This window comes from Pristis pectinata, chromosome 8, assembly GCF_009764475.1.
Source record: "Pristis pectinata isolate sPriPec2 chromosome 8, sPriPec2.1.pri, whole genome shotgun sequence".
Classification (NCBI taxonomy): Eukaryota; Metazoa; Chordata; class Chondrichthyes; order Rhinopristiformes; family Pristidae; genus Pristis; species Pristis pectinata.
In genome coordinates, this window is record NC_067412.1 from 49090243 (window position 1) to 49118151 (window position 27909).

The following is a 27909-nucleotide window of genomic DNA, read 5'->3' on the forward strand; positions in this document are numbered from 1 at the left end:
AATATAGTTCAGAGTTATAGAAAGTGGTGAGCAGGTCAGGAGGAGTCACTGGAGAGGGGAAGTCTGAGTTAATGTTAGAGATGGATAATTACAGCAGAGTTGTCCTGTTCTTATACAATCAGAGTAAGTGAGTTACCTGAAATTGTTGAATTCTACATTGAAACTGAAGGACTGCAACATGCCCAGATGGAACATGAGATGCTGTTCCTGAAGGTTACATTGGGCATTACAACAAAGCAGGAGGCCACAGATGGATAAGGTCAAAACGTGAGTGAGATGGAAAATTAAAGTGATAGGCAGTTGGAAGCTCAGGTTTGCTTCTGTGGATTGAATGCAGGCGCTCTGCCAAACAATCACCCTCTCTTCAACCTGAAAGATTAGTTCTGGTTTTCCTTCCACAGATACTGTCTGACCTACTGTGTATTTCCAGCAAGTTTGTTTTTGAATTTTCAACATCTGTGGTTTATTGATTTTCATTTTCCTATGCTATCCTGATCTGGGTGTGAAGGGCTTATCTTGCTGGCCTGAAACATTCATATTGTGGGCTGAGGAGTGGTAGGTCTTCCAAAGATTCAAAGAAACCCTGCTCTGAAATACACTTCAAGCTTTTCTTCAAGCTTAAGTTGACAGCTGCCAAGGTTCCACACCCAGTTTTGTTCGGTGTAAAATCTGTGGGGGCTATTAAATGCTGAGGTCTGATTTTCAAAGGCATTAAAATTGTTAAAAATGAAATAAATAAAAATTATGGTAAAAAGATACTTAGAACATAGAACAAGAAAATTCAGTTCTAAACACCTAAAATGCAAAACAACTAATAATATTTAACTAAACTAATTTTCTTTGGGGGAATATCTAATTGATCCACACCTTATTATACACATCCTACATTATCTACAATCCGCATTGAGATCAATGAGTCTAAACAGGTGCAGGAAGATCAAGTGCTGCCATTGGACTCTATGGGTCCTGCGGCAGAGGAAATTGATTCAGCGTTCATAATCTTTCAGTGAGCCTGGTTTCCATGTCAGACGTGCATGTCCTGGCCTTGCTTCCATTCAAACAAAAAAATGCTGTCTTTTTCATTTGGAAATATCAGCATTCACTGTCAAGATCCGGTCTATAATCACAGCCTTAAACACTCCTTATGGAGAAACTTTCCATCCTCCAATGACCTGCTGGGCAGCTATTCCCTTCACTCTCCACTTACTGCTTTAACTTGATCCCTGCCAGAGGAACTACCCTTTTCCTACAAACTCAATAATTGTCCACTCTCAGTTATTGGTTCTTGCTAATGTTTACCTTTTCCAAATACTCCACTTAGAACTCAACATGGTGGATTAATGAGAAGCTACAAATAATGGTTGTAGGTTTAAGGGGTCTTAAGTAATTCAAGCATACAATGGCTAACTGATGGATTAGAATTGGAAGCATTTGTATCTGGTGACAACTGAGATGCTTGTAATCAGCAACTTGTTCTCCCAAGGACTTCGATGAGGTCCTGCATGGCTGGCTGGTCACAAAAAAAGCTCAGCGATATAAGAGAGGGTGCCAGATTGGATCTGAATTTGGCTCAGTCGTAGGATGCACAGGGTAGTAGTTATTGAGTATCTTTGTGAATGGAAAGCTATTACCAGTGGGGTTCCAGATGTTCAGTCCTTGGTCCCTTGCTTTCTGTAATATATATTCATGACTTAAACTCAAATATAGCTGACAGTATGAGATTTGCAGATGATACAAAAGTTGACCATGTCCTTGACAAAGAGAAGGAAAGCTTTAGACCTATTGAAAATTGATCTGATCAGTTGAAATTTTATTCCAAGAAGTATAAGGTAATAGTTTTGGGAAAGAGTAACAAGGCTCTTCTCTTCAACAAGGCTCTTCTCTAGAGCGGTAGAGGCTGAGGGCAGATCTGACGTAGGTTCATAAGATTATGAGAGGCATAGGTAGAGTAGACAGCCGGTATTTTTTCCCATGGTCAAAATGTCTAATACCAGAGGGCATGCATTTAAGGTGAGGGGGGTAGGTTCAAAGGAGATGTTCTGGGCAAGATTTTTACACAGAGATTGGTGGGTACCTGGAATGCACTGCCAGGGGTTGTAGTGGAGTCAAATATGATAGAGACATTTAAAAGGCTCTTAGAAAGGCACACAAATGTGCAGAGAATGGAGGGCTATGGACACTGTGTAGGCAGAAGAGATTCGTTAGACGTTTAATTACTAGTTTAGTTTGGCACAACATCATGGTCCAAGGGCTTGTTCCTGTGCGGTACTGTTCTATAACTTATGTAAGGCAAAGATATTGAGAGGTGTGAAGGAACAGAGGAATGTTAGAATGTACTTTAACATATTCATAATGTTCAAAGAATTGGAATGCTTTCCTTAATTAGTCAAGGCATAGAACTTACTATGCTAGCTCTGTATACAAGACCAGTTGGACCACAGTTTGAAAACTGAGCAACAGGTCTGGTCTCCATATCACAGGAAAGTTGTTATTGCACTGGAGAAGGTGCCGAGGAAATTTATGAAGATACTGCAAGGACTAAAAAATTGCAGCTCTGAGGAAAGATTGGATGCTGCAGTTATTTTTTTTGGAACAGAGGAAGCTGAGGAGATACTGAATTGAGGTATAAGGGGCCAGATAAAGACAAAGGATCTAATAGAGGTGTCAAAACCCATGGGCCATGGATTTAAACTATTGATGGAAGGACTAGATGGGAGATGAGGAAATAATTTTTCATCCTGCACAGTAGTGGGTATCTGGAACTCATTATCTGGAAAAATTGTAGGGGCGGAAAGTCTTTTCAAAAGTACTTGTGTCCATACTTGAGCCACCTGGCAATGGGCCCAGCGGTGAATGAGCTTGGGCTGGGTGACTTCTTTTAACTGGCACAGACTTCATGGACCCAAAGAACCCCTTATTGTTAAACAAATTTTCAATGATTCTTGGTATCGATTTTTGTTGGTTGTATTTGGAAATGTGTAGAAAAACTTTGTTTCTTCATATCAGTGTTTAAAATTAAACTTTTTTTAAAAAATAAGTTCTGCTTATATTTTCCTGCCAAGATATCTGATTATAATTAACATCTGGCATTGTCTTGTGGGAAATGAACTTGGCTGCAAAGAAGCAAAGGATGCTTAGTAGTTACCACCTCAAAATTTTACTTGTGAATATCATTTAACATTTATTTTTGCAGGATTGATTTTTGGAAAATATGTGTTACTATTGTTCACATCAAAGCAGTTCAGTTGTATCATGCTGTGCCAACAGAAATAATTAGTCAATGCAAAGGAATTGTTTTCCTATATGACAAATTTATGAATATGAACAATCTGGACAAACCCACATTTGGAAATGCTGCAGCTAATTAATTTATGTGCTAATATCTACCTCAACAGTTAATCATGCCACCAAGTAAAAGAGTTTATGTTCTTTATTCATGCACTTTCAGGACTTTGTTTGGGCCAGGAGTTGATTGTAATAATTGGAATATGATCTTGGTGTTCTGCAAATGAATCCAAATTCATGTTAAGCATTCATAATGTTATGGTTTGAAATGCACTGGCTGAAATGGTGGTGAAAGCAGATTCAATAATAATTTCCAAAAAGGAAATGGATATATATTTTTTAAAAAAGTGAATGTCTGTGGAGAGATATGTGATTTATATTCAATTGTTGTACTAACAATCATTTTGTTTTGATTTTGTATGCAGGGCTTGATGACTGTCTCCAGCAATATATAAAAAACTTTGAGAGGGAAAAGATCAATGGAGAGCAGCTTTTACACATTACGCATCAGGAGCTTGAGGAGTTAGGGGTCACACGCATTGGCCATCAGGAACTTATCTTGGAAGCAGTTGATCTGCTCTGTGCATTGGTAAGTTCCAGTTCCACATTTTGTTTTCCCTGTCTCTCATATTAAATATTGGCAGGTAAAATTGCTGTGGGCTTTGGGACACAATGTTCAATTGGTTGCTTAAAATACAATTAACTTGTATTTAATTATTTTTCTAGTGGCCCTTCATTATAGCGTATTATTTCTTGGTTTAAAACAAAAACACAGCCCTGAGTAGGTGTAATTTTTTGAGTGAGTGCTAACACCCAGTGCTTTCAAATTTCTGAAAATCACTGGCAATGTGCAAGTTTTCAGTTTGTTGAGTGCATCAGCTTTAGTCTCTGAAATAGGATTTGAACTCTTAAACTTGAAGGATAACTCAGTTGCTTCCTAACTGAAGACAAGTCCACAAGAGAAAATTATCAGGAACTTCGGTGATATTTTTGCCTTGATTTTCTCTCTTCTGTAGATGAAAATAATAATGAGAAATATACATGGAAAGACTGTGAATGAAGAGGCTTTATTGATCTTAATCAAACTCCATCAATCAAATAAAGCTCTGGAAGATCCAACCTGACATCTGGCCACATTGGCTATTTGACTAGAGCTCAGGATTGGAAATCTGGGAGAAGGGGGTGGCAGCAGGAGACCCATGTGAATGGTCCCTGGAAGGCATTGTGGGAAAGAAATCTTCCAGTCAGATTGGGAGGGAATGAAACATATTGGCAGGGATTAAAAACAGCAAAGTCTCTTTTCAAGAATGCAAAGAGTTGGAGGAGAGGTGGTGAGAACTCATCTGGCAGTGATCGAAGGGTGAGATTGGAGAGATCAGGAAATGGGTAACCTGGTTCAAGGGAAGTCCAGGATTTGAAGAAAGGACTAAAGAGGCACTCCACTAGAAAAACTGGAGTGAAACTTCTGAATTTGCCTGCCTGGTCTCTGCTTCCTCAGCATTCTAGTTCCCAACAGGTTTGCTTCACTGGGAAACAAATGCTGCCTCACCTTGCTCAGGTTTTCACTAAAATTGCAGGTCATACCCTTATGATGTCATTGCAGATGATCTACTTAGGGCTTGGCTTCCTTCCTGAGAGTATGTTGTATAAGAGGACAGGTTCATTTTGGGACATGATTGGAAGGCTGTCAGTTATGTGATGGGATTTATTATTCACCTGACTTCAAATGCTCATCCACCCAGCTTCTATCAGTCTGGTGCTGGTAAAGCGGGGCCTCTGTCTACATGGAAGTTTAGTCTGACCAATTGTTCACCCTGTAATATCCTACATGTACATAATGACAACTGTAGTTCAAAGCAGCAGGTTTATGAAGGTACAGTAGGGCTTATCTTGAATGCAGTTTTTTTTGCAATTACCAATTTCTGTCAGTATTCTTCAAAAGGATCTCTTTTTAAATTTCAGTTCTGGTTGTGTTCTTTCTTTAAAACTGAAAATAAGACATTATTACTCAGCAATCTTCAATTTTTGGACTTTTTCAGTTAAAACCAATGTGCCATGTGCATATCTGTAACTTTATATGAAGTAGATCCCACATTTATTGGATAACTTTAGCTCACAGGCATTTGACCCTCAGTAAGGCAGTAATTATCATTGCAATAGCATTCCAAACACTCCTGTTTATTGAATTACTGCCGTACAGATCTGCTGGAGGTGAGGTGAGATGAGTTAGCAGCACAAATCATGCCTCAATCTCAAATATATATGATAATCCAAATAATTACAAAACTCAGATATGTGTTAAGTTAGCCAAAAGCAGCCAATGCATATTTTAACATAAAATAAGCATCTTATTTAGCTTTGAGGTAAATACACAAGTTGTCAATGAAACCTACATCAGGCTACTATTTATTGACTACAGCTCTGTCTTCAATACCATAATTCCAAGTAAACTCATCTCCAAACTCCTAGACCTGAGACTTAACACCTCCCTTTGCAACTGGATCCTTGACTTCCTCACCAACAGACCACAATCAATAAAGATAGACAGTGACACCTCCGCCACGATTATCCTCAACACTTGTGCCCCACAAAGCTACATCCTCACCCTCCTACTCTACTCTCTGTACACTCACAACTTCGTAGCCAGATTCTGCTCTAACTCCATCTACAACTTTGCAGATGACACCACCATAGTGGGCTGAATCTCAAATAATGATGAGGCAGAGTACAGGGAGGAGATAAGAGACCCTAATGACACTGAGCAATGACAACAACCTTTCCCTCAGTGTCAGCAAAATGAAAAAGCCGATCATTGACTTCAAGAAGGGGGACGGTGCACATGCACCTGTCTATATCAATGGTGCTGAGGTTGAAAGGGTTGAGAAGTTCAAGTTCCTAGGAATGAACATCACCAATAGCCTGTCCTGGTCCAACCATGGACTCCAGGACCAAGAAATTGCACCAGCACCTCTACTTCCTCAGGAGGCTAAGAAATTTGGTATGTCCCTGTTGACTCTCACCAATTTTTATAGATGCACCATAGAAAGTATCCTATCCTACCATGGCTTGGTAAGATAGGATTTGACTGCTCTGCCCAAGTCTGCAAGAAACTGCAGAGAATTGTGGACACAGCTCAGCACATCATGGAAACCAGCCTCCCCTCCATGGACTCTGTCTGCACTTCTTGCTGCCTTGGTAAAGCAGCCAACATAATCAAAGACCCCGCCCAGACATTCTCTCTTCTTCCCCCCCCCATCGGGCAGATGATACAAAAGTCTTAAATCGCATACCACCAGGCTCAAGGTCAGCTTATATCCCTCTGTTATAAGACTACTGAACGGTCCCCTTGTAAGACGGACTCGACTTCACAATCTACCTCATCATGGCCTTGCACCTTCTTGTCTGCCTGCATTGCACTTTTTCTGTAACTGTAACACTTTATTCTGCATTTTGTTATTGCTTTTCCTTTGTACTGTGATCTGTATGGATGGCATGCAAACAAAGTTTATCACTATACCTTAGTACATGTGACAATAATAAACCAATTTACCAATTTACCTCCAACACTGGTCTTCTGGTTGCTAAAAACACCTGTGACAAATGGATAACTTCAAAAGAAAATAATTTAAGACTAATTTAGCTGAGTTTTGTGGTTGTCAAAGTGCTGTACTTAAGATATGAGAAATAATGAATAGCACATGAAATTCACTTGAAATTTGAGGTGATAGAATTGCTCTTGTTGCAGACTTGTATGTTTTTGTTTTATATTGGTGCTCCTGTTTGCAAAGCTGTTGTTAGTTTTAATCTGTTGCACACATATCCAAAGAGCACTGTTCCTGATATTTAATTTGGAAAGCCAATGGACAGGATCGTGAATCCTCTCTTAAAGTATTGACAAGGTTCCAGACCAATTTTACTAATTTGTCAGAAGATCTGGGAAGCACCTGAGCTCTTTAGAAACATGGCTTCACATCTAGTCTGAGATTATAGCACATTGGGCACAAAACTCAAATGGTGTGAAATGAGCTATTAGAAGTGGCCACAAACTCTCAGCATTGGTGTGCTGAAAATTGATTGGTGTCTCTCTGCTGAATCAAGCTGTCTTTTGTATCATGTAAACCTGGACATTGTGATCATGTAATGACAAACTTATGCAACTATGACAGTTATGGAGTGCTGCAATTTGTATGTGCTGTCAGTTTTGAAGCATCATTCTTCAATGTAGCTTTCTCAAAATTTGTTGTCCCAATATGGAAAAATGTTCTGTTTTGCTATGGATTTTTACTGCTTGCAGTGTGTGTTACCTTGTGTACTCTCACAGAAGCACTGTGATAAATGTTGCTGGGGGTGATTTGTTCAAACCTGGCCTTTTTTGTTGATTATTTGGATTACTTGAGGTGCCACAATGATATCGGGATGTTTCTGTCTGGATGTGGATGCGCTACAAGAAAACGGATATTGTGAAGTTGTTTGAGCTCGTGGTGATTCTGTAGCAATCTGACAATATTAAGCTTTTACTGTTCTAACTTTAACGTGTTTGTTTCAAATCAGTTAAAGAATCTTTAGAAATGACAGACACAGGAACATGTAAACATGTTAAGCAGCTACTCATTTGTAATTGTTCTTGATTTAATCTTTACACCATTAACTTCATTCCCACTGTGAGAAACACAAGTTTGTCTGTATAAATATAGGTTTTTTTTATCATGTGAGCTACCAATTGCATGTCAGGCCCACACAATATTTATCAGGAAGATGTCAAAACAGAGTGCAGATGAGTTTCATACTCCCTTGAATAACCATTCAAACTTTCTTTCAGTCTTCTCATATAAGCTGTCTTTCTCGTCAATTTGATGCATTTATCAGCCTCTGTTCAAATCAGTTCTCTTCAAACTGTTGGTGCATCTTTGCTAATCTGAATTTAAACCTGGTTCTAGAGTTCTTGGCAACATTACCAGGGTTTGATTTATATATTGCATTAATTTTAACATTTCTATTTATTTTTCAGGATTTGAACATGGCTGGTAAGGTCAGAATTTTATGCTCATCCTTCATTGTCCTTGAGAAGGTAGTTGAGAAATGGCTCCTTGAACCACTGCTGTCCTTACAGTGAAGGTTGTCCCTTAGTGGTGTCAGGTACAGACTTGCAGGATTCCAGCAACAGTGAAGGAACAGTGATGATATATTTCCAGGTTGGAATGGTGTGTGACCTGGAAGGGAACCCGCAGGTTGTGGTGTTCTTATGTTCCAGTTGCCTTTGTCCTTCTTTGTGGTAGACATCGTGGGTAGTCCAGGCGTTTAACTGCAGAGCATTTTGAAGACAGTACACATTACAGCTATTGTATGCCTGTGGTGGAGGGAATTATTGTTTAGGGTGGTGTATGACATGCTATTCTGTCCTAGATGCTGTCAAGCATCTTGAGTGATTTTGCTGCTGCATTCATCCAGGCAAGAGGGGAGTATTCCATCACTTCCGAAGAGTGCCTTGTAAAGATGGAAAGGCATTTGGGTGTCAAGAGATGAGTCATTCACCATTAGATATCCAGCATATGACCTGCTCTTATAGCCAATTGTTTATGTGCAGCTGAGCATTAGGTGAGTTAGATGGGGAACACCAAGGGTAGGTGGTTAGGTTCTCCCTTGTTAGAGCTGGTACTGTGATGAAATCTGTAGCCAAATGTCCTGATTTTTGTGTATGGGACATAACTAGGAAACTCTCACATTGTCACATGGATGCCAGAGTTGTAAATGTATTGCAATAGCTTGGCCGGAGGTATAACCAGTTCTGGAGTGCAAGTCTACAGTTAAACAGTTGAAATGTTGTCTGGTTCCATAGTCTTTTCTGTGCTCAGTTCCTTCCTGATATCAGATGGAGTGAATTGAATTGACTGAACTGTAGGTTTGTGAGGGTACAGATCTCGGGAGGAAGTTGAAGTGGATGATCCACTCAGCGTTTCTGGCGGAACATACTGACTGCTTCAGCCATGTCTTTAACACTTACATGCTCTGCCCAGTCGTTGTTGTGGATGGATTGTTCTTTGAGCTTCTTCCTCCCGTTCTCTGAGCAATCATCCAATTGTCCACCACTGTTCTTGACTGGATGGTAGTAGGACTGTAGAGCTTTGATCTGATCTACTGGTTGTAGTATCATATAGATCTGTTTATTGCATACTATTTTTGCTGCTTAGCACACATATAGTTCTGTGTTGCAGCTTCACCAGATTCGTTTTCAGTTTTAAACACATCTGTGTGCTCCTGGCATGACTTTCTGCACTTCTCATTGATCCCCTGCCATGATCATAATGTTAGGGAGACGGATATGCCAGGCCATGTGGTTACAGATTGTGATTCTGTGCATTTCTGTTGTTGCTACTGGTCCACAATGTCTCATAGATCCCCGGTTCTGAGCTGCCAGATCTATTCTGAGCCCATCTCATTTAGCATAATTGTAATGAACAGGTCAGCATACAAATTGGGAACAGGAGAAGGCCACTCACATCTTAAAGCCTATTCTGTCATTAATAAGATCGTGATCTGATTTTAACCTCAACTATGCATTCCTGTCTGCCTGCAGTGACCTTTTATCCCATTACTTCTCAAATGTCTATCTAGCTCTCCCCTTAAAATATTCAAAGACTCTGCTTCCACTGCCCTTTGGGGATGAGAGTTTTAAAGACTCCTAACAATCTGAGAGAAAGAAAATTCACCTCATCTTTGTCTTAAATAGGCAACCCCATATTTTTAAACACTAAGCCCTAGTTTTAGATTCTCAAAGGAAAACATCCTTCCTGTCAAGATCCCTCAGGATTTTACATGTTTCAATCAAATCACCTTTCATTCTTCTAAACTCTGGTGGATACAAGCCAAGCCTGTCTGATCCTGCAGAAGACAACCATCCTATTCCAGGTATTGGTTCATTAAACTTTCTCTAAGCTGCTTACAACTGTTTGTATAGTTACACATAACACAAGGGAGGTTGGTGTGAAGCTGTTTTCCTTCTTCCTGACCCTGACAGAACATATTTCTGTCCACATTAGTAGGTGGTTTCCAGAGAAGCAACTCTTGATGATGGACATAGAAGACCTCCCCACCCTGAGTGCATTCTGTGCCCTTGCAACCTTCTTCCCTGCTTTATCCACCTTTTTCTCAACATGATACACTGATTCATCAGCTGAGGGAGGAGAATAGGTGGTAATCAGGAGGAGATTTCCCTGCCCACATTTTACCACGGGCCTGGAGTCCATGTTGAAGACTCCCAGTGCTGATATTCTTTGCTGCTGGTTGGGAGGGTGGGGTGTGGGGGGTGGTCTATCCTGGGAACAGGAATTTTTCAGGCATTTTGATGAAGGAGTCTGGCACATTGTTTGTAAGGTTTGATTTTGTGAGTACCATCATTGGTTGTTGGTTGATTAATCTGCTAGACAACACTCCTAATTAATTGGTCCCTAGATCGTTGTAAGGAGAACTTCGTAAGTGACATGTCTGGGAAGAGTTTGATGATCCAGGGTGATCTGTCCATTTTTATCCTGTTCCATTTCAACCCAGCGATACATCTGAGTGTCCTGCTCAGCCATCTTATAGGCATTGAAGGGACAACCACACTGATGCAGATTTGGAGTCACCAATAGACAGAGCAAGTTAGGATGGCACATTTCCTCCCTATTAATAAACTAGTAGTGGTTTTTATAACAATCTGGACATTACATGGTCATAGTTACCAAGACAAGTTGCTTTTACAGAAATTGTAGTTTTAATTTGAAGTAATTTGAATTTAAGTTCCACAGCTGTCATGGCTTCTGTACTTCTTGTCTGCCAACTTAACCATTCCACCACCAACATACCTAGAGAAAAATAACTAATTGTAGAAAAAATATGAAAAGATAATTTTATATTATTACATATTCTGGCATGTCCCCCATTACCCTGAGAAAGTGGGAAATTGTTTTCATGAATTGTGTTAGTGTTTTTAGTTAAATTTGTTTAGTCAGAATGACGATGGAATACTTAGTCATAAATAAATTGCTGATGCATTTTAAGACATTCCAATTAAGAAATTCTGTTGTTTGTGTTCAATGAGTTTTGAAACCAAACAAATGGCGGTAGACTTATTAACATGCTAAATATTGAATCTTATGCAGTTTTATCTAATACAGTGACATGAGCTGTTAATATTACTATTCTGTGAGAAGACATGAAAATGATATTAGTATAGTGTCAGTCATTCCTCTTAAGCTTATAATATGCTGTCATTTTTATTTATCCTTCCTTTTGTGTCACATTACTTATTCTCTGAATGTGCCGACTATGGAATAGTTTGAGGATTTGGATGATGCAGCATATTAGCTATTAGCCTTTAACTTATGTCCAAATCTAGCCCAGAGAGATAGATGAAAGGCTCCTTTGCCTGCCTGGTGTAATGATGTGTGAAATAAGTTTGGGCTTAGTACATGAATCTGCCTAACTTGGAACTAATTGGCATTGCGGCTAAGGAAATAATAGCCATGGCAGGGATTGCACTGGAAGTAAGGAACAGGGCATATTCTTGAAGGAGAGATAAAGGAATAACTTTCTGTGCAAAACCACGAGGAATGCGTGCCTGAAATCTCTCATTGTCATCCACAACACTGACTGTATAAAAGAGTAAAAATGCTACTTAACAGGAGCATTAATCACAAACGCAGAGCATAAACAATAACAATATAGTTCAACAATTGATGAATGTCTGGCAGTGAGTTTAAAACAAAGTGTCATAGCTCTGCTGACATTCATAGAGGGTATATGATGTTAGCAGAACCATTTGCTTGAATTACTGGTTTTAATTGTCAGTCGTCATCACACAGTTAGCTATTCATTGTTAAATGGTCATTATAATTTTGTTACACACTGAGCAGGTCAACATTAAGCCTTTTGGAATGACTTTGTGATTTTTTCTTAAAATATCAAGTACATTATTGAAGAAAAGAGCATTTCTAAATTTCATTTTTCTTTTGTTGATAATTTAGTTGGTTCATTGGTTCATTGAATTTTTTTCCACATTTGAATGTATGGCCTAGAAATTCACCTACATTTTTATTGGAATTGAAATGTTTCATATCTTCCCCAGGCTATTTTAAATTCTTAAAAAGATTGCAAAATTTGACAGTGTCATTTAGAAAATGATGGTGTCTGCATTTGTAGTATAATGCCATGCTATGTAAGAAACTGTGGGCATTATGAGAAAGCTCTAGTTGAGTTTCTCACAGCTACCAGCACTCAGACACATAGTTGCAACCTCATCAACTAACCCTTAAAGGCAGACATATACAACACCACAAGCAGTCTCCCAGCTACTGGAGACCATGTTTCTTTAACAATAGTTGCAGCTAAGGGCATGGTGCAAACTGTTTGGATTATTGATAAGGAGCGCTAGAGGTAGTATTGTGCACAGGAGACCACACAGATCTCCTGGGACACCTGCAGGTGAATATACAGAGGTCGCCAGGAAGGTGTCTGCTACGAGCAACATTCTCTGCACTGTAGACCAATGTCTCAAAAAATGTCATGACCTCACAAGGTTGGTTAAGGTGAACCCTAACAACGAAGGACCTTCATTACATCTACAGCCTTTGCATCCACCTTCATCCTCACTCTGCTAACATCTTCCCTTCCAATTTTCATTCTTACACTCACACACAAAATATTTCATCCCACTCCATTAATCCCCTTCCATTCACACACTTGCTCTCACTTCCATGATCATTTCAAGAAAACACAATTTCATGCCTACTCAACCACCTCTCAATTGTCCTCTATTGTAGGTAAAGATTGCCAGGAACAAGCACCTGGTGCTCCACACTGGAGGGAGCCCACCTCTCTCTTCATGTGGAGGAGAGAGTGCTGGACCTGATCGGAGCTGAGGCAGAAGCATTTCCTACATCTGCTGGATATGACTTCATTGCACTTTAGCACAACCTGACTCACTGGCACTCATCTCACTGACTCATCTTTACCTGCGTAGACTGGACTGTGCCTATTAGCAAGAGGGTGCATCTCCAACCACTCTCGATTAGTGAACCATTCATACATCAGTAGAGCATGGATTTGATACATTAGCTGGGTGCAGACTAAGGCATGCTTGGATGAGAGGTTTCTGTATTCCAACTTTGCAATAAGTCCACAGATCAGTATTCCCCTCATTACCCATCACAGTATCTTATATTATGGATATTATCACGCTCCAAGACTTACAGTAACACGTATGGGAAGCACAGTGAGAGAACTAGTAGAGCTGCAGCCTCACAGCTCCAGCGACCCAGGTTCAATCCCGACCTTGGTGCTCTGCGTGGAGGTTGCATGTTCTCCCTGTGAACAATTGGCTTTCCCCTGCTCTGATTACTTCCCACATTCCAAAGATGTGGAGGTTAATTGGCCAGTGTAAATTGCCCCTAGTGCATAGGTGGGTGGTAGAATCTAGGAGGAGTTAGTGAGAATGTGTGGAGAATATAAAAATGGGATTAGTGTAGGATTAGTGTAAATGGGTACTTGATGGTTGGGGTGCACCAAAGGGCCTATTTCTGTACTGTATTACTCTTTATCTTTACACACATATAAATCAAGGCAAATGTATTTAACACAGACATCAAAACTCTCTGAATATTCAAATTGCATTCTCAGACAAATGAAATATCACATAAAACGCTGATTATGCCACACCACGCAAGGTCCAGGGAACATTAAAGTTAAGACTTTGATTAAATGGATTAAAATGCCAAATCAGCTGATTTCTTAGATATTTGGCAAGAATTTTCAAATGACACCATGAGGCTACTGAGTATATGTATTTCCAGACCAAAGGTGTAGCCATGGGCACTTGCATGGGCCCCAGCTGTGCCTGCCTTTTCGTTGGCTATGTGGAACAGTCCATGTTCCAAGCCTACACTGGTAATGCTCCCCAACTCTTCCTCCGCTACATTGGGGCTGCTTCCTGCACCCGTGCTGAGCTCATCAATTTCATCAACTTCGCCTCCAACTTCCACCCTGCCCTCAACTTCATTCGGTCCATCTCCAACACCTTTCTTGATCTCTCCGTCTCCATCTCTGGAGAACAGGTTATCTACTGATATCTTTTAAAAACACACAGACTCCCACTGTTACCTTGACTACACCTCTTCCCACCCTGTCACTTGCAAGGACGCTATTCCCTTCTCTCATTTACTCTTGTCTCCGCTGCATCTGTTCTCATGTTGAGGCTTCCCATTCCAGGACATCCTCTTTTTTCAGTAAACGGGATATCCCCTTCACTGCTATCAATGCTGCCCTCACCCACATCTCCTCCATTTCCTGCACATCTAGCCTCACCCAATTCCCCCCTCCCCACATAATGGGGATAGGGTTCCCCTTGTCCTCACTACCACCCTGCGAGCCTCTGCATCCAACACATCATTCTCCGCAACCTCTGCCATCTCCAACCACCAGGTATATCTTCCCCTCCCCTCTCCGCTTTCCGCAAGGGTCACTCTCTCCGCAACTCCCTTGTCCACGTCCCTCCCCACCGATCACCCTCCAGGCATTTTTCCCTGCTACCATGCAAAATGTCACACCTATCCCTACACCTCCTCCCTCACCACCATTCGGGGCCCTAAACAGTCCTTCCAGGTGAGGCAGCTCTTCACATGTGAATCCATTGGTGTCATTTATTGCCTCTGGTGCTCCTGGTGCAGCCTCGTCTACATTGGTGAGACCCGATGCAGATTGGGTGACCACTTTGTCGAGCACCTTCGCTCCGTCCACCACAATAGCCAGGATCTCCTGGTGGCCAGCCATTTTAATTCCATTTCCCATTCTCATACTGACATGTCTATCCATGACCTCCTCTACTGCCACGTTGACGCTAGACACAGGTTAGAGGAGCAATACCTCATATTCTGTCTTGGTAGTCTCCAATCTGACGGCGTCAACATTGATTTCTCTAACTTCCAGTAACCTCCCCCCCCCTCTGTTTTCCTTCTTCCCCTCCCTCCCTCCCTTTGTTTTCCCTCATTCCTGTGGCCCTTCAACTCTTTCCTCTATTTCCCCTCTCCCGCCCTCATGACCTGCCCACCTGCTTCCCTTTATTCCATGGTCTACCATCAGATTCCTTCTTCTTCAGCCCTTTGCCTCTTCCACCTATCGCCTCCCAGCTTCTCACATCACTCCCTTTTCAGTCTCCTTCCCTCACCCACCTACCTTTCCCCTCCCACCTGGACTCACTTATCACCTGCCAGGTCGTGCTCCTCCCCCTCTCCCTACCCTTTTACTCTGGCTTCTGCCCTCTTCCTTTCCAGTCCCAATGAAGGGTCTCGACCCTGTTCATTTCCCTCCATGGATGTTGCCTGACCTGCTGAGTTCCTCCAGCATTTTGTGTTTGTTACTGACTACATGTCCTGATCATTTGAAACAATGACCATTTGCAGCTGCCAGTTCAAGTATTGTATTGAATCAAATGGAGATTTTTAAGCATCCTTTTGGTCCCATTGGCCTTGGTATTTGGAACTTGGAGTTGCTTTGCTCATAAATATTCATTAGTATCTTGACTGCAAATGTTAAGTGGGCTATTTGATAAGCACCCGTAAGTGTTGATATGAAGAACTGCCCATTTAAAGCCAAGTTACTTTCTGGAAATCAATTATAGCTACAGTATGGCTGCAGTGCAAGGTGGCAGACATTAATTGCATCACATTGACTAAAGACTTTTTGTGTGAAAGGAAGTGGTTTAAATGAACCTACAAGTTTATCAGTGATTTGAGAACAAATATGCAGGAAGGGATAGGTGTTAAGTAGCTAATGAGAACCTTTCTGATCAAATGCCTCACAACATGTCCAGAAACCTGTCTTTGGGGAAGTCTGTCTTGGGGCACCTGTGTTGAGGATCTGGACTAAATGGCTTCCTCTCCCTGTTTTCTTCTTGCTTCAGATTCTCCTGGTTGTACCAATGGAGCTTTACACCCCTGGTGCTCCTGAGGTCTTGGCTGCTGGTCCTCTCCTTGCTCCATGTCAGCAGTTGATGGTTGAGCTCAGATGGCCAAATAATGCAAGGCATTGCATATCACAACCATGGTTGGTGAAGGCTTCAGAGTGGCACCAGAGTGCTGGAGACAGTAAAAATAGCATTTTAAGCAGTCGTGTTGTGGTCTCCACTATGCTCCTAATAGTGGTGTGGCTGCCGTGGCATCACTCAGCAAGTGTGTTGATGAAAATCTCGCTGATGATGAATTTTGGGTATTGCACCACTGTTGACGTCATTTGGGTAAATGTGACATCCAACAAATAGGAAAATCTTGCCTAAAAGTCAGAACATGATGTTAGTGACTGCAATGAGACACCAAAAAAAATGTGCAAAATTGCTTTTCTCCATTTTGACATGATTTTCAACTACACAATGCTGTTTTATTTTTGCCATTGTGCAGACAACTTTCTAGGCCCGATCAGCTATCTGTTAAGGTACTTTCCTGTGAAAACAACATTTTATTTCTCTTGACAAAAGAAATTCTGCAGATGCTGGAATCTGGAGCAATGCACAAAAAGATGCTGGAGGAACTCAGCGCGTCAGGCAGCACCTATGGAGGGAAATAAACAGTCGACGTTTCGGGCCGAGACCCTTCATCAGGACTGGAAAGGGAGAGGGTAGAAGCCAGAATGAGAAGGTGGGGGGAGGGGGAAGAGCACACGCAGGCAGGGGATAGGTGAGTTCAGGTGATAGGCCAGTCTAGGTGAGAGGGGGAAGGTTGGGGGAGGGGGGTGGGGAAAGAAATATAATAAGCTGAGAGGTGATAGGTAGAAGAGGCAAAGGGCTGAAGAAGGAGGAATCTGGTAGTAGGGGGCAGTGGACCATGGCATAAAGGATGGAGGAGGGTAGGAGAGGAGATGGGCAGGTCATCAAGGTCATTATTTCTCTTCTCCTCCCCCCTCTTGTCTTGTAATTCGTCCTCTCCCAATTGTCCACGATTAACACTCTTGCCTTTCTGTCAGAAGTCAAATGTTTATGTAGTCAAGTTCAGGCAGATGTAAAAGACATCTGCCTTAGTTCAGCCCGTGTTCTGGAAGAAAATTTCTCCCTTCACCCAACACTATAATGAAAATATCTCTTTGATCATTATTGTTGTAGGTGGTGAATACCTCAATAAAAACATGGGCTGCTGTGTTTACACAACAACAGCTCAGAAACTACTATTCATATCTTACAAAGGTGCATCAGAATGTCCTGAATTGTAAAAGGTTGCTTTCGTCTTCTTGCATGAGCATACAGTTCCAGTGACAAGCAGTTGCCTGGAATGGAAGTTATTTGTGTGTAAACCTGGGTGGTGAATCCCAGTAAGTTGTTTTATTGAGAAGGGCAGGACAACCGAATCCAATTATCTTCTTGCTCACTTTAAAAAAGTGCAGGCATTTTGAATTAGGGTTGTTGGGTAACTCTTCAGAACAGAACCCTGTCCAGTCCTATCACTCCTGATACATGCTTCTGCTATAGTTTTAACAACCTCTTTTCCTCTCCCTGTGGTGATCAGCAAAGTTAAAGGCTCAAAATGCATCCATTAATTGTAATGAATAGAATGTGAGAAACATAATGTAATGGAGCAAGAGTAAGCCCATATTGCCATTTTGATCTTGCTTCACCACTCAAGCCCATTTGCACCTCAGGTCCATTTTCTCATCTAATCCCTTGTTTCCTTGAATTCAGAATTCCTTTGATCTCTGCCCTGAATATGCTCAACAACTGATCATCCAAGTCCTCTGGATAGAGAATTTCAAAGACTCACAACTTTCAAAGTGAAGAAATTCATCCTTAACTAAGCTGCTCAAGGGAGTGAGAGCTGATCCTTTTTCCCTGAACCCTCATTCTGGACTTCTCAAGCCAAATGATTAGCTGGGTTAGTAAGTTTGCAGACGACACTCAGATAGCGGTGTTTGTGGATAGTGTGGAGGGCTGTCGAGCTTACAAGAGGGATATTGATAGGATGCAGAGCTGGGCTGACAAGTGGCAGATGGAGTTCAATCCGGAGAAGTGTGAGGTGGTACACTTTGGAAGGACAAACTCCAGGGCAGAGTACTGGGTGAATGGCAAGGTACTTGGCAGTGTGGAGGAGCAGAGGGATCTGGGGGTTCATATTCACAGTTCATTGAAAGTTGCCTCACGGTGGAAGAGCAGTTAAGAAGGCCAATGGGATGTTGGCTTTCATAACTCGCGGGATTGAGTTTAAGAGCCGCGAGGTGGTGATGCAGCTTTACAAAACTCTAGTTAGGCCACACTTAGAGTACTGTGTTCAGTTCTGGTGCTTCATTAATAGGAGGATGTGGAGGCGTTGGAGAGGGTGCAGAGGAGATTTACCAGATGCTGCCTGATTGGAGAGTATTGAATATGAGGAGAGGCTTAAGGTGCTAGGGCTTTATTCACTGGAAAGGAGGAGGATGAGAGGAGACATGATAGAGGTATATAAATTGTTGAGAGGAATAGATAGAGTAGACAGTCAGCGCCTCCTTCCCAGGGCACCAATGCTCAAGACGAGAGGGCATTGGCTTTAAGGTTATGGGTGGGAGGTTCAGGGGAGATGTCAGAGGGAGGTTTTTTCACCCAAGAGAGTGGTTGGTGCATGGAATGCACTGCCTGGGGTGGTGGTGGAGGCAGATACATTGAAACAGGTTCAAGAGCTTGTTGGATAGGCATATGGAGGAATGTGAGATAGAGGGATATGCGGGAGGAAGGGGTTAGGTAGTGTGAGGGTGGTCTGATGGACGGAACAACATGGTGGCCCAAAGGGCCCTGTTTGTGCTGTAGGGTTCTATGGTTCTATGGTTCATCAATCCACATTCTCTATTCTTGCCTGAATATAACATATTTCAGGTGACCATTGCCTCTCATTCTTCTAAACTCCAGGTTAGAAAGACTTTTCTTACTCAATCTCTTAACCACATCACCCCAGGAATCAATGTAATTAGTATTGTTTATATATTGCCATGTGCACCAAAATACAGCTGAAAAGCTTTTGTTTGCATGCGATCCAGACAGATCATTTCATACATATGTACATCGAGGTAGTAAAAAAGAAAAACAGAATGTAGAATGAAACATTATAGTTACAGAGAAAAGTGTAGTACAGGTAGACAATAAAGTTCAAGGGCCATGAGGAGGTAGATTGGGAGATCAGGACTTCATCTTTGGTGTATGATGAGGTCCATCCGAGAGTCTGATAGCAGTGAGATAGAAGTCGGTCCTTGATCCTGGTTGGTACGTGTTCTCAAGTTTTTGTATCTTCTGCTCGATGAGGGAGAGGGCTGCACTCTGTCTAAGGGAAATTTATCATTCCTTAGTTTATGGAGGCTAAAATTACACACAGGTAATAATCCAGTTGTGTTTTCATCAGAGCCCTGACCAACTACAATTGAATTATGTACTCGACTGTCCTTTCAATGAAGTCAACATACAATTTCCCCTCTGATTGATTGCTGTTCGGCCTGTTAACTTCTGCTTTTTTCTGTACACTGATATTTACTATCTAAATTTTATCATTTTAATTTTTGTCTATTCTTCCCACCAACTAATAAACATAGATTTCTCCAGTTAATCAGTTTTCCACCTCTTCTCCATACTTGATCTGGCTATGCTTTCTTGCAAACTGTACGTATTCTCAATCACAGCTTAATTTAACTCTTGGATTTCTTATCATCAGCATGCCTGGATATATCACGGTCTGTTTTTTTACCTAAGATTATGAGTAGTTCAGAACTCAGTTTCTGATCTTTGTGGCATCCTTGTAATAATAATGTCCCAGTCAGAAAATGGTCCTTTTATTCCTATTATGTCTTCAATACTTTTAACCAGTCCTCTGTCCCCCAAATGCTTGAGTCATTTTGTGTATCATGTAGCATCTTACCAAAATGATTTGTGAAAACCCAAATATATTACATCCAGCAGTTCCCCTAATCAATCCTGCTAGTTAGAGCCTCAAAAAATTGTATTAGAATTGTCAGATATGATAGACTCTTTGTAAAGCCCATCTTACAACCTACTAATCGCATCATGATTTTTAAACATCATATGACAACATCTCAATTATGGATTCCAGCAATTTTATCACAACTGTCAGAGTAACTGGTCTGAAATTCACCATTTTCTCTTCTTACTTTTTCTAAAAAACTGTTGCATTTGTTTACCTTCCAATCACTGGGATTGTTCCAGAAACATACAGAATTTGGAAGATCACCACTTTCAATGCATCCATACTCTGAAGCCATCTTTTCCAAAAGCGCTGTATATAGGGTAACTGGTTCATTGGACCATTGCAGCACGTACCTATTTAACCCCGGAGCATGCTCTGTCACTCTTATCAGAGCCCTGACCAACTGCAATTGAATTATGTTCATCATTGCTGATCTGTAACCTAACTTCATTAACTACTTTTGCCTCATATCCCTTATTATCATTGTTTGTCAAAAATCTGTTCATCTCAAAATTAAAATTAACCCTGGATCTAACGTCAATTGTTGTTTGCAGAAGAGTTCTGGATTTCTTCCACCTTCTGTGTAGAATTTTGGAAGTGTTTCCTAACTTCGCTCTTTGAAGGCATGAAAACCATGCCTCCTATATCTGGACTGCCTAACCAGCAGAAATAATTTATCTCTCCCTATCACTTCCCCTTAGCATCATACAAACTTTGATGAGATCATCACTGAACCTTCCAAATTCCAGTTTCTTGATTCTCCTCTTGTGATTTAGTCATTTTGGTAAATCTACATTCTAAGGCCAGGACAATAAAAAACCAGTAATCAAAACTAGCTGAAACATGTAAGCACCCCAGAACTTAGATCTGGCTGCAAACCTGCCCATGTTTATGACCCACACCGACCCTGGCTCCAGCCACACAGCCACCCACAGTCCGGGCCTCAGCCCATAGTCCAGCCGCACATCTTGCTTGCACTCTGGTTCACAAACCAGACTAATGAGTGAGCCAGATGCCAAACCATCAGGAATTCTGAACAATTGGATACTGGATTATCCAATTGTTCAGGGCCTTATACAGGTTTATCATAACTTATATCTTGTGTTCCAGTCATCCAAGTAAAAGGGAGTCTTTTATTAACTTTTTTATTATTTTTCTTACCTGGCCAAGACACTTTAATGGTATTTGCATAGGGTAGATTCCCTCTCTAATCCTCCCTCTTGGTATCCACCACTTCCAGCTTTTTGCCATTTAAAAGCACTCTATTGATTTACTCAAAGTGCATACTGGTCTCATCAATTTATCCAGTACTTTCATTTTATCACTATTAATTACTTTTAAGTAGGTCTTTCTTAATGGACCATTTATATCCCACTATTTCTGGCATAAGACCCCACCCACCCGGGACATTCTCTCTTCTATCCTCTTCCATCGGGTAGAAGATACAGGAGCCTGAAGGCACGTACCACCAGACTTAAGGACAGCTTCTACCCCACTGTGATAAGACTATTGAACAGTTCCCTTATACAATGAGATGGACTATGACCTCACGATCTACCTTGTTGTGACCTCGCACCTTATTGCACTGCACTTTCTCTGTAGCTGTGACACTTTACTCTGTTTTTACCTGTACTACATCAATGCACTCTGTACTGACACAATGTAACTGCACTATGTAATGAATTGACCTGTACGATCGGTTTGCAAGACAAGCTTTTCACTGTACCTCGGTACAAGTGACAATAATAAACCAATACCAATGTTCTCTAATATAAAGACATATATAAATATTTATTTACTATTCATCTATTTTGTATTACCTTGGATTCCAAGGGACCCAGATTTACACATTCTTATCACATAAAAAAAATTCTGGATGTTATTTGATTTTGGTTTTTATCCTCAATACCTATCTTTACTTCTCCGTTAACCTTTTTAGTAATCTTTTGCTCGTTTCCAAGCCTCCCTCAGTCTTCAGATGGAGATATTGACTTACTGAGTGAGACAAACTACCAGATTGAAAATATATTGCAAACATGACAGCCTGTATAGATCCTGGCAAGTAGGATTGTGATTCACTTTAGAGCACAATGTGACACTCTTTAAAGGTTGTACCAGAGAACATTAAAGGTGTTTTGCTTTTCCATCCTTTTGACTTCATTGTGGAATGTGTAAAGGCTTTGTTACATGTTGGCAATGACACTCTGAAACATTTAAATCTGAATTTCACCCTTGTTGAATAATATTTGGCCTATGACTGGTCCTTTCAATCTCCCCTTTAATATATCCAAGGGATATACCTCTTAAAGACATTCTACTCAAAAAATGATTTCATTAAAGTGTAAAAATTGGGACTTCATGGAATAGAAGGCTTAGCCATGAAAAATATAGTTAATTTTCTTCCTTGACGCCATCTGCTATTCTAGTAACAAAGAATAACACAGAGGAGGAAAAATACCCAAATATTGGACCATGCTTATGAATAATTAATATAGCAAATTTAGGCAATGAAAATTACATGCGAAGCAGATCTTGACCTTGATGTGGGAATATGGGATGTGAGATTTCATCACTTAGTCCTGATGACCCATACATTCTGATTCCCAACATTGATTCCAATTCAATCTCATCTAATGTGGTTCCAAATATAGCTTAAGATATTGATGTTGGCTTGAGAAGCTATCCCCATGTTTTCAGAATACATCTTACAGACAAACTTTACCAAGAAGGCAAAGTTATAAGAAGACAAATTGCATACTTTGAAGAGTTATATTTGAAATGTATGGTACTCTATAAAAATTGAATTCAGGTCCTTGAACCGAGTCGAAAACATACTTAAAGAAGGTAGTAAAGACATTGACATAAACTTATTTTCTTTAACATGTCATTCCTTGAAGAGCACGAGGTAAATGCATTGCATTTCTCTTTATAACACACTTTATTTCTGTCTGAGGTGTAGGGAATCTGGGGGTAAAAGCATGGTGGTGATGATTGGGAGGGAGGAAAAGGCTTTTATGTACTTTAGTACTCTGCACTCTGGGGGCTCAAGACTGTGGAAGTGCGATGAGTCTTATTCCTTCACTTCCAGAGTAATAAGGTTACAGTTTCTTAAATACAATTTTTACAATATTTACCCAAGGGAAATCATTAAAAGCCTTATGAAATTCAAACTGGTTACTTCAATTTTGTTTAATTCCATCATTGCGTAATAAAATTCCTAAGATACCTTTAAGTATTATAAAAATGAATGTTCTAGAGTGAAATATTTGGGCTTGACAGTAAGCATTGTACACCCCAAGATCAAGTTTAACTTCCTCCACTCGAACCTTTATTTAGTTTATCCTCAGTCAGAATCATCTCTCATTTTAGCTCGGGACTTTTACTTTGTATGGGCTCGAAGTGAAGCTATCAATTTGTACTTTAGCTGGAATTGTACCTTTAGAAACTGGGTTGAGGGAGAGAAACATAATATCCTTATTATAACTAAGAAAACAAATCATTAGAGTTGGCACCATACTTTTGTGCTGCAGGATGGTAGAATGTGAATCTGATGATAATCCAGTCATATCAATGAGCATCGTGTCCATTGCTCTGTCTCCTTGACCAATGAAAACAAATGCATAAATGAAGGACCAGAACAAAAGGCAGGCGGGGGGATGGGGTGAATGAGAGATGCGACATTAAGAGCCAGTAAGGAGAGGATGGATTAAAAGAGAGACAAGAAGGGAAAGAAAGGGAAGAACATATTTAAAAGAACAATCAGGAAATTGGAAGTGAGTTAAATTTGGGAATTGTTGTGTTGGTTCTTGAATAACAGACAAGGTGTTTGAAAAGTATAAACATTTATGACCCATGAAACATAGAATGAATGGACCCAGCCATGTTATATTTTAAATAATTAATATACCATATCTCAAAAATTTATTTTCAGAAGTATTTGTAGAATTTGTATTTGAATATAACTTACTCCTGAGTGTCAAAACAGCTTTTCATCTTTAATGTTATTGCCATCAGAACTGTTGATGATAACTCTGGCAAAGAAAAGACTCCTGACAAAGCTGAAAAGAAACAAGAAAACCATTCAGCTCCATGGTCAAATTTAAAGTCAAATGTCCTGTTACACCATTCCAAAGTCATCCACAACATTGATTACCAGCCCTAACTGGCAGAAGCAAAAATAATTTGTAACAATGTATTGTATCTGGCACTTAACAATCACCATTGAGTTCGGAGGGAAGTTTATTGATTTTGGGATTTATCCAGCACAGACTAAATGAGCTGAATGGTCTCTTGTGCTGTAACAATCCCATAATTGCAGGTGAGACTAATGGGGTGACCATTGTGCTGTCTTTACCAAGATTCAGAACAGGTGGCATACTTTTTTGGTACCAACAGCTGGAATTTTTTGTGAACTAATTGAATAAAACATTACTGAAAAATCTCACAATGCAGCTTCCCAATTTCTGGCCAGTTTATAAATCTTTTTCTCGGTGAATATGGAATTGAAAAATAAATTTGTTCAAATATCATAGTCCAAGTGCAGGAGAATACTAGTCACTTTAAATCTTAGTTGTTGAAAGACCAGAAAAAATGTGGGAAGACCATTGTCCATTGTTGTTGTTGCTGTAAAACTAGACCAGCCAGATTACCAACCGTAATAGTGTCTCATTCCAAATGAAGTTACAAAAACGGTTGAACTTGTGACCCAGCATCTTCCTGGTATCGTGTATAGCCATTGTCTTCTTTTGAAATCCTAGATAATTAACTACCCAATGTACTTGTGAGAGAAACGCTTTAACCATCCCTGTTCCTTTATTAATTTCAAAGTCTTGCACATTCATCTTCCAAAATAGCTTCTGCTATAGGTATTGGCTGATTCAATATGTGCTCAGTTGTATCAAAATGTTAGTGTTTTTGTTTTGCTTTCTGATGGTGCAAATGATGGTGCCAACATCCTCAAAGACCCCACCCACCCCGGACCTTCTTTCTTCTCTCCTCCTCTCCTATCAGGCAGAAGATACAAAAGCCTGAAAACACGTACCACCAGGCTATGTGCATGTGCAAAGCTCAACCTAGTGAAAAGAGTTTTCGTAGTAGCTTCACATACCATGGAAGAGTATGCAGATGTCTTTGAGGGGCTTGGATGATTACCTGGTGTATACAAAATTCATATAGATGAGGCAGTGCCTCCTGTTGTCCATGCATGCAGAAAAGTTCCGTTTCAACTCAGAGATAAACTTAATGGATGAATGTCATACAGAAAATTGAAGAACCAACAGATTGGGTGAGTTCACTGGTCATTGTGCAAAAGAAACTTGGAACATTGCAGATATGTCTAGACCCAAGAGATCTCAATAAAGCCATCAAGAGAGAGCATTTTAAATTGTCAACACAGGAGGAGATCATGTCCCGGTTTTCAGGTGGCAAATGGTTTAGCAAGCTCGATGGATTGTCTGGGTTTTGGCAGATGAAGCTTGATGAGGCAAGTTCGAGACTGTGTACTCTTAACACACCACAGGGAAGATTTTGCTATCTTCAGCTGCCATATGGGATCCTGTCTGCACCAGAAGTCTACCGTAAAACTACCTACATTATCTTTGAGGGCATACCTGGTATCAAGACCATGATGGATGACATCATTGTTTGGGGGTCCACCAAGGAGGAACATGATACTCGACTGAGACAAGTTCTTGACGTGATAAGGAATGTCAATTTGAAATTAAATAAAGAGAAATGTGAGTTTGGTATTAAGACACTGATCTTCATAGGAGATGTCATATCTGAAGAGGGAGTGAAGCCTGACCCAAGAAAGACGTCAGCCATTGAAAACGTGGAGAGGCCCCAAAACAAAGAGGAGGTGAGACGTTTCTTCGGGATGGTGACTTACCTGGCTAAGTTCATCCCTCGACTGTCAACAGTGTCAGCACCACTTCGGTCACTCCTTGAGCAACAAAATGAATGGATTTGGTTTCATGAGCAAGAAGAGTGTTTCCAGATGTTGAAAAGGGTCCTAACTGAAGAGCCTGTGCTGAAGTTTTATGATCCGGAAAGGTGTATCAGGATATCAGTTGATGCGTCCCGGCACGGCCTTGGATCAGTACTACTGCAGCAGCATGATGGCACGTGGCAACCTGTGGCCTATGCATCAAGGGCTTTAACAAGTGCAGAAGCCAACTATGCACAGATAGAGAAAGAGCTTCTCGCTCGTACATATGCGTGTGAAAGGTTCCATCAGTACATCTATGGGCAAGCTATTGAAGTGGAGACAGACCATAAACCATTGGTCTCAATATGTCCAAACCACTCAATGACTGTCCCATGAGGATACAGCGGATGTTGATAAGGCTGCAGAAATACTGATGTGAAGATGATCTACATACCAAGAAAATATATGTTTGCTGCTGATGTGCTGTCTTGAGCAGTTGACAAGACAGAAAAGAGTGACCAACAGGTTAATGCAGATATACAGGCCTATGTTGACATGATTGTCACCTCTCTTCCAGCATCTCCGGATAGAACAGAGCAGATTAGGAAAGCAGCAGAGGCCGATGAAACAATGAAAGTACTCAATGATACAATACGGAAAGGATGGCCAGCAGCAAAGGATGACTGTCCAGTGTGTATTCAGGATTATTGGGCATGCAGAGCTGAACTGTCAGTAGTGAAAGATATGGTCTTCAAAGGGAACAGGTTTGTGATTCCAGTGTCACTACGCAAGGAGATGCTCCAGAAGATACATGAAGGGCATCTTGGGGAGGAAAAATGTAAACGTACAGCACATGAAGTGATGTACTGGCCAAGAATGAACCAAAGCACCATCCGGACCACTGCTTCATGTGAAATATGCCTTACCAACAGACCAAAGCAGCAAGCAGAACCACTTACACCACACCCTGTACCAGACAGGCCGTATTTCAAAGTTGGAGTGGATTTGTTTGACTGTAATGGGAAGAGCCATATTGTTGTAACAGACTACTTTTCCAATTACCCCGAGGTTGCGACACTGCAATCAATGTCCAGCAAAGCAGTTATCACATTCCTGAAAGCTATGTTTGCGAGGTATGGAGTTCCATGTGAAGCAGTATCAGACAATGGTCCACAATTTTCGAGCTGTGAATTTGAATCCTTTGCCAATGTTTGGGGGTTTTGACATATAACCTTGAGCCCACGTCACTCAAAATCTAATGGCCTAGCAGAGAGTTCAGTTAAGGTGCTGAAGGGCCTCATGAAGAAAGCGCAAGATTGATAAGAGGATTTCCACAGAAGTCTAATGATTTACAGAAGTGTGCCACTACAGAACGGCCTTTCACCAGCCCAAATGCTGATGGGTCGACGCATACGCACTAACCTTCCAATACATGAAGACCTGTTGACACCTGAAGGAGCACACAAGGTCAAACAGGCTAAAGAGGAAGGGAAAGAAAAACAGAAACAGAATCACACCAAGACAGTGAAAAGCCTACCATTCCTGAAGCTTGGGGATCAAGTGTGAATCTGAGATCATGATTCTGGCACATGGTCCATGCAAGGCGTTGTGCAAGAGGAAGTAAATCCACATTCATACCAGATCCAGACAGAGCGAGGGACACCTCTGAGGAGGAACCGCGTGGATCTACGACCACAAGATCCAACCCATGGCTGTGACCCTTCCCCTGTCAGTACACCAAGGGGG

General features: G+C 40.9%; 1 protein-coding gene across 2 annotated transcripts in view; it reads left to right on the forward strand.

Moving 5' to 3' along the window:
• The window catches only part of si:ch211-26b3.4 (connector enhancer of kinase suppressor of ras 2), a 563588-nt gene that overhangs the window by 53643 nt on the left and 482036 nt on the right, over window positions 1-27909 (forward strand). For both annotated transcript variants that reach the window (XM_052021060.1, XM_052021061.1), the window contains exon 2: window positions 3711-3874. In XM_052021060.1, the coding sequence (XP_051877020.1) occupies window positions 3711-3874 (164 nt within the window). The remainder of the gene's footprint in view (window positions 1-3710; window positions 3875-27909) is intronic.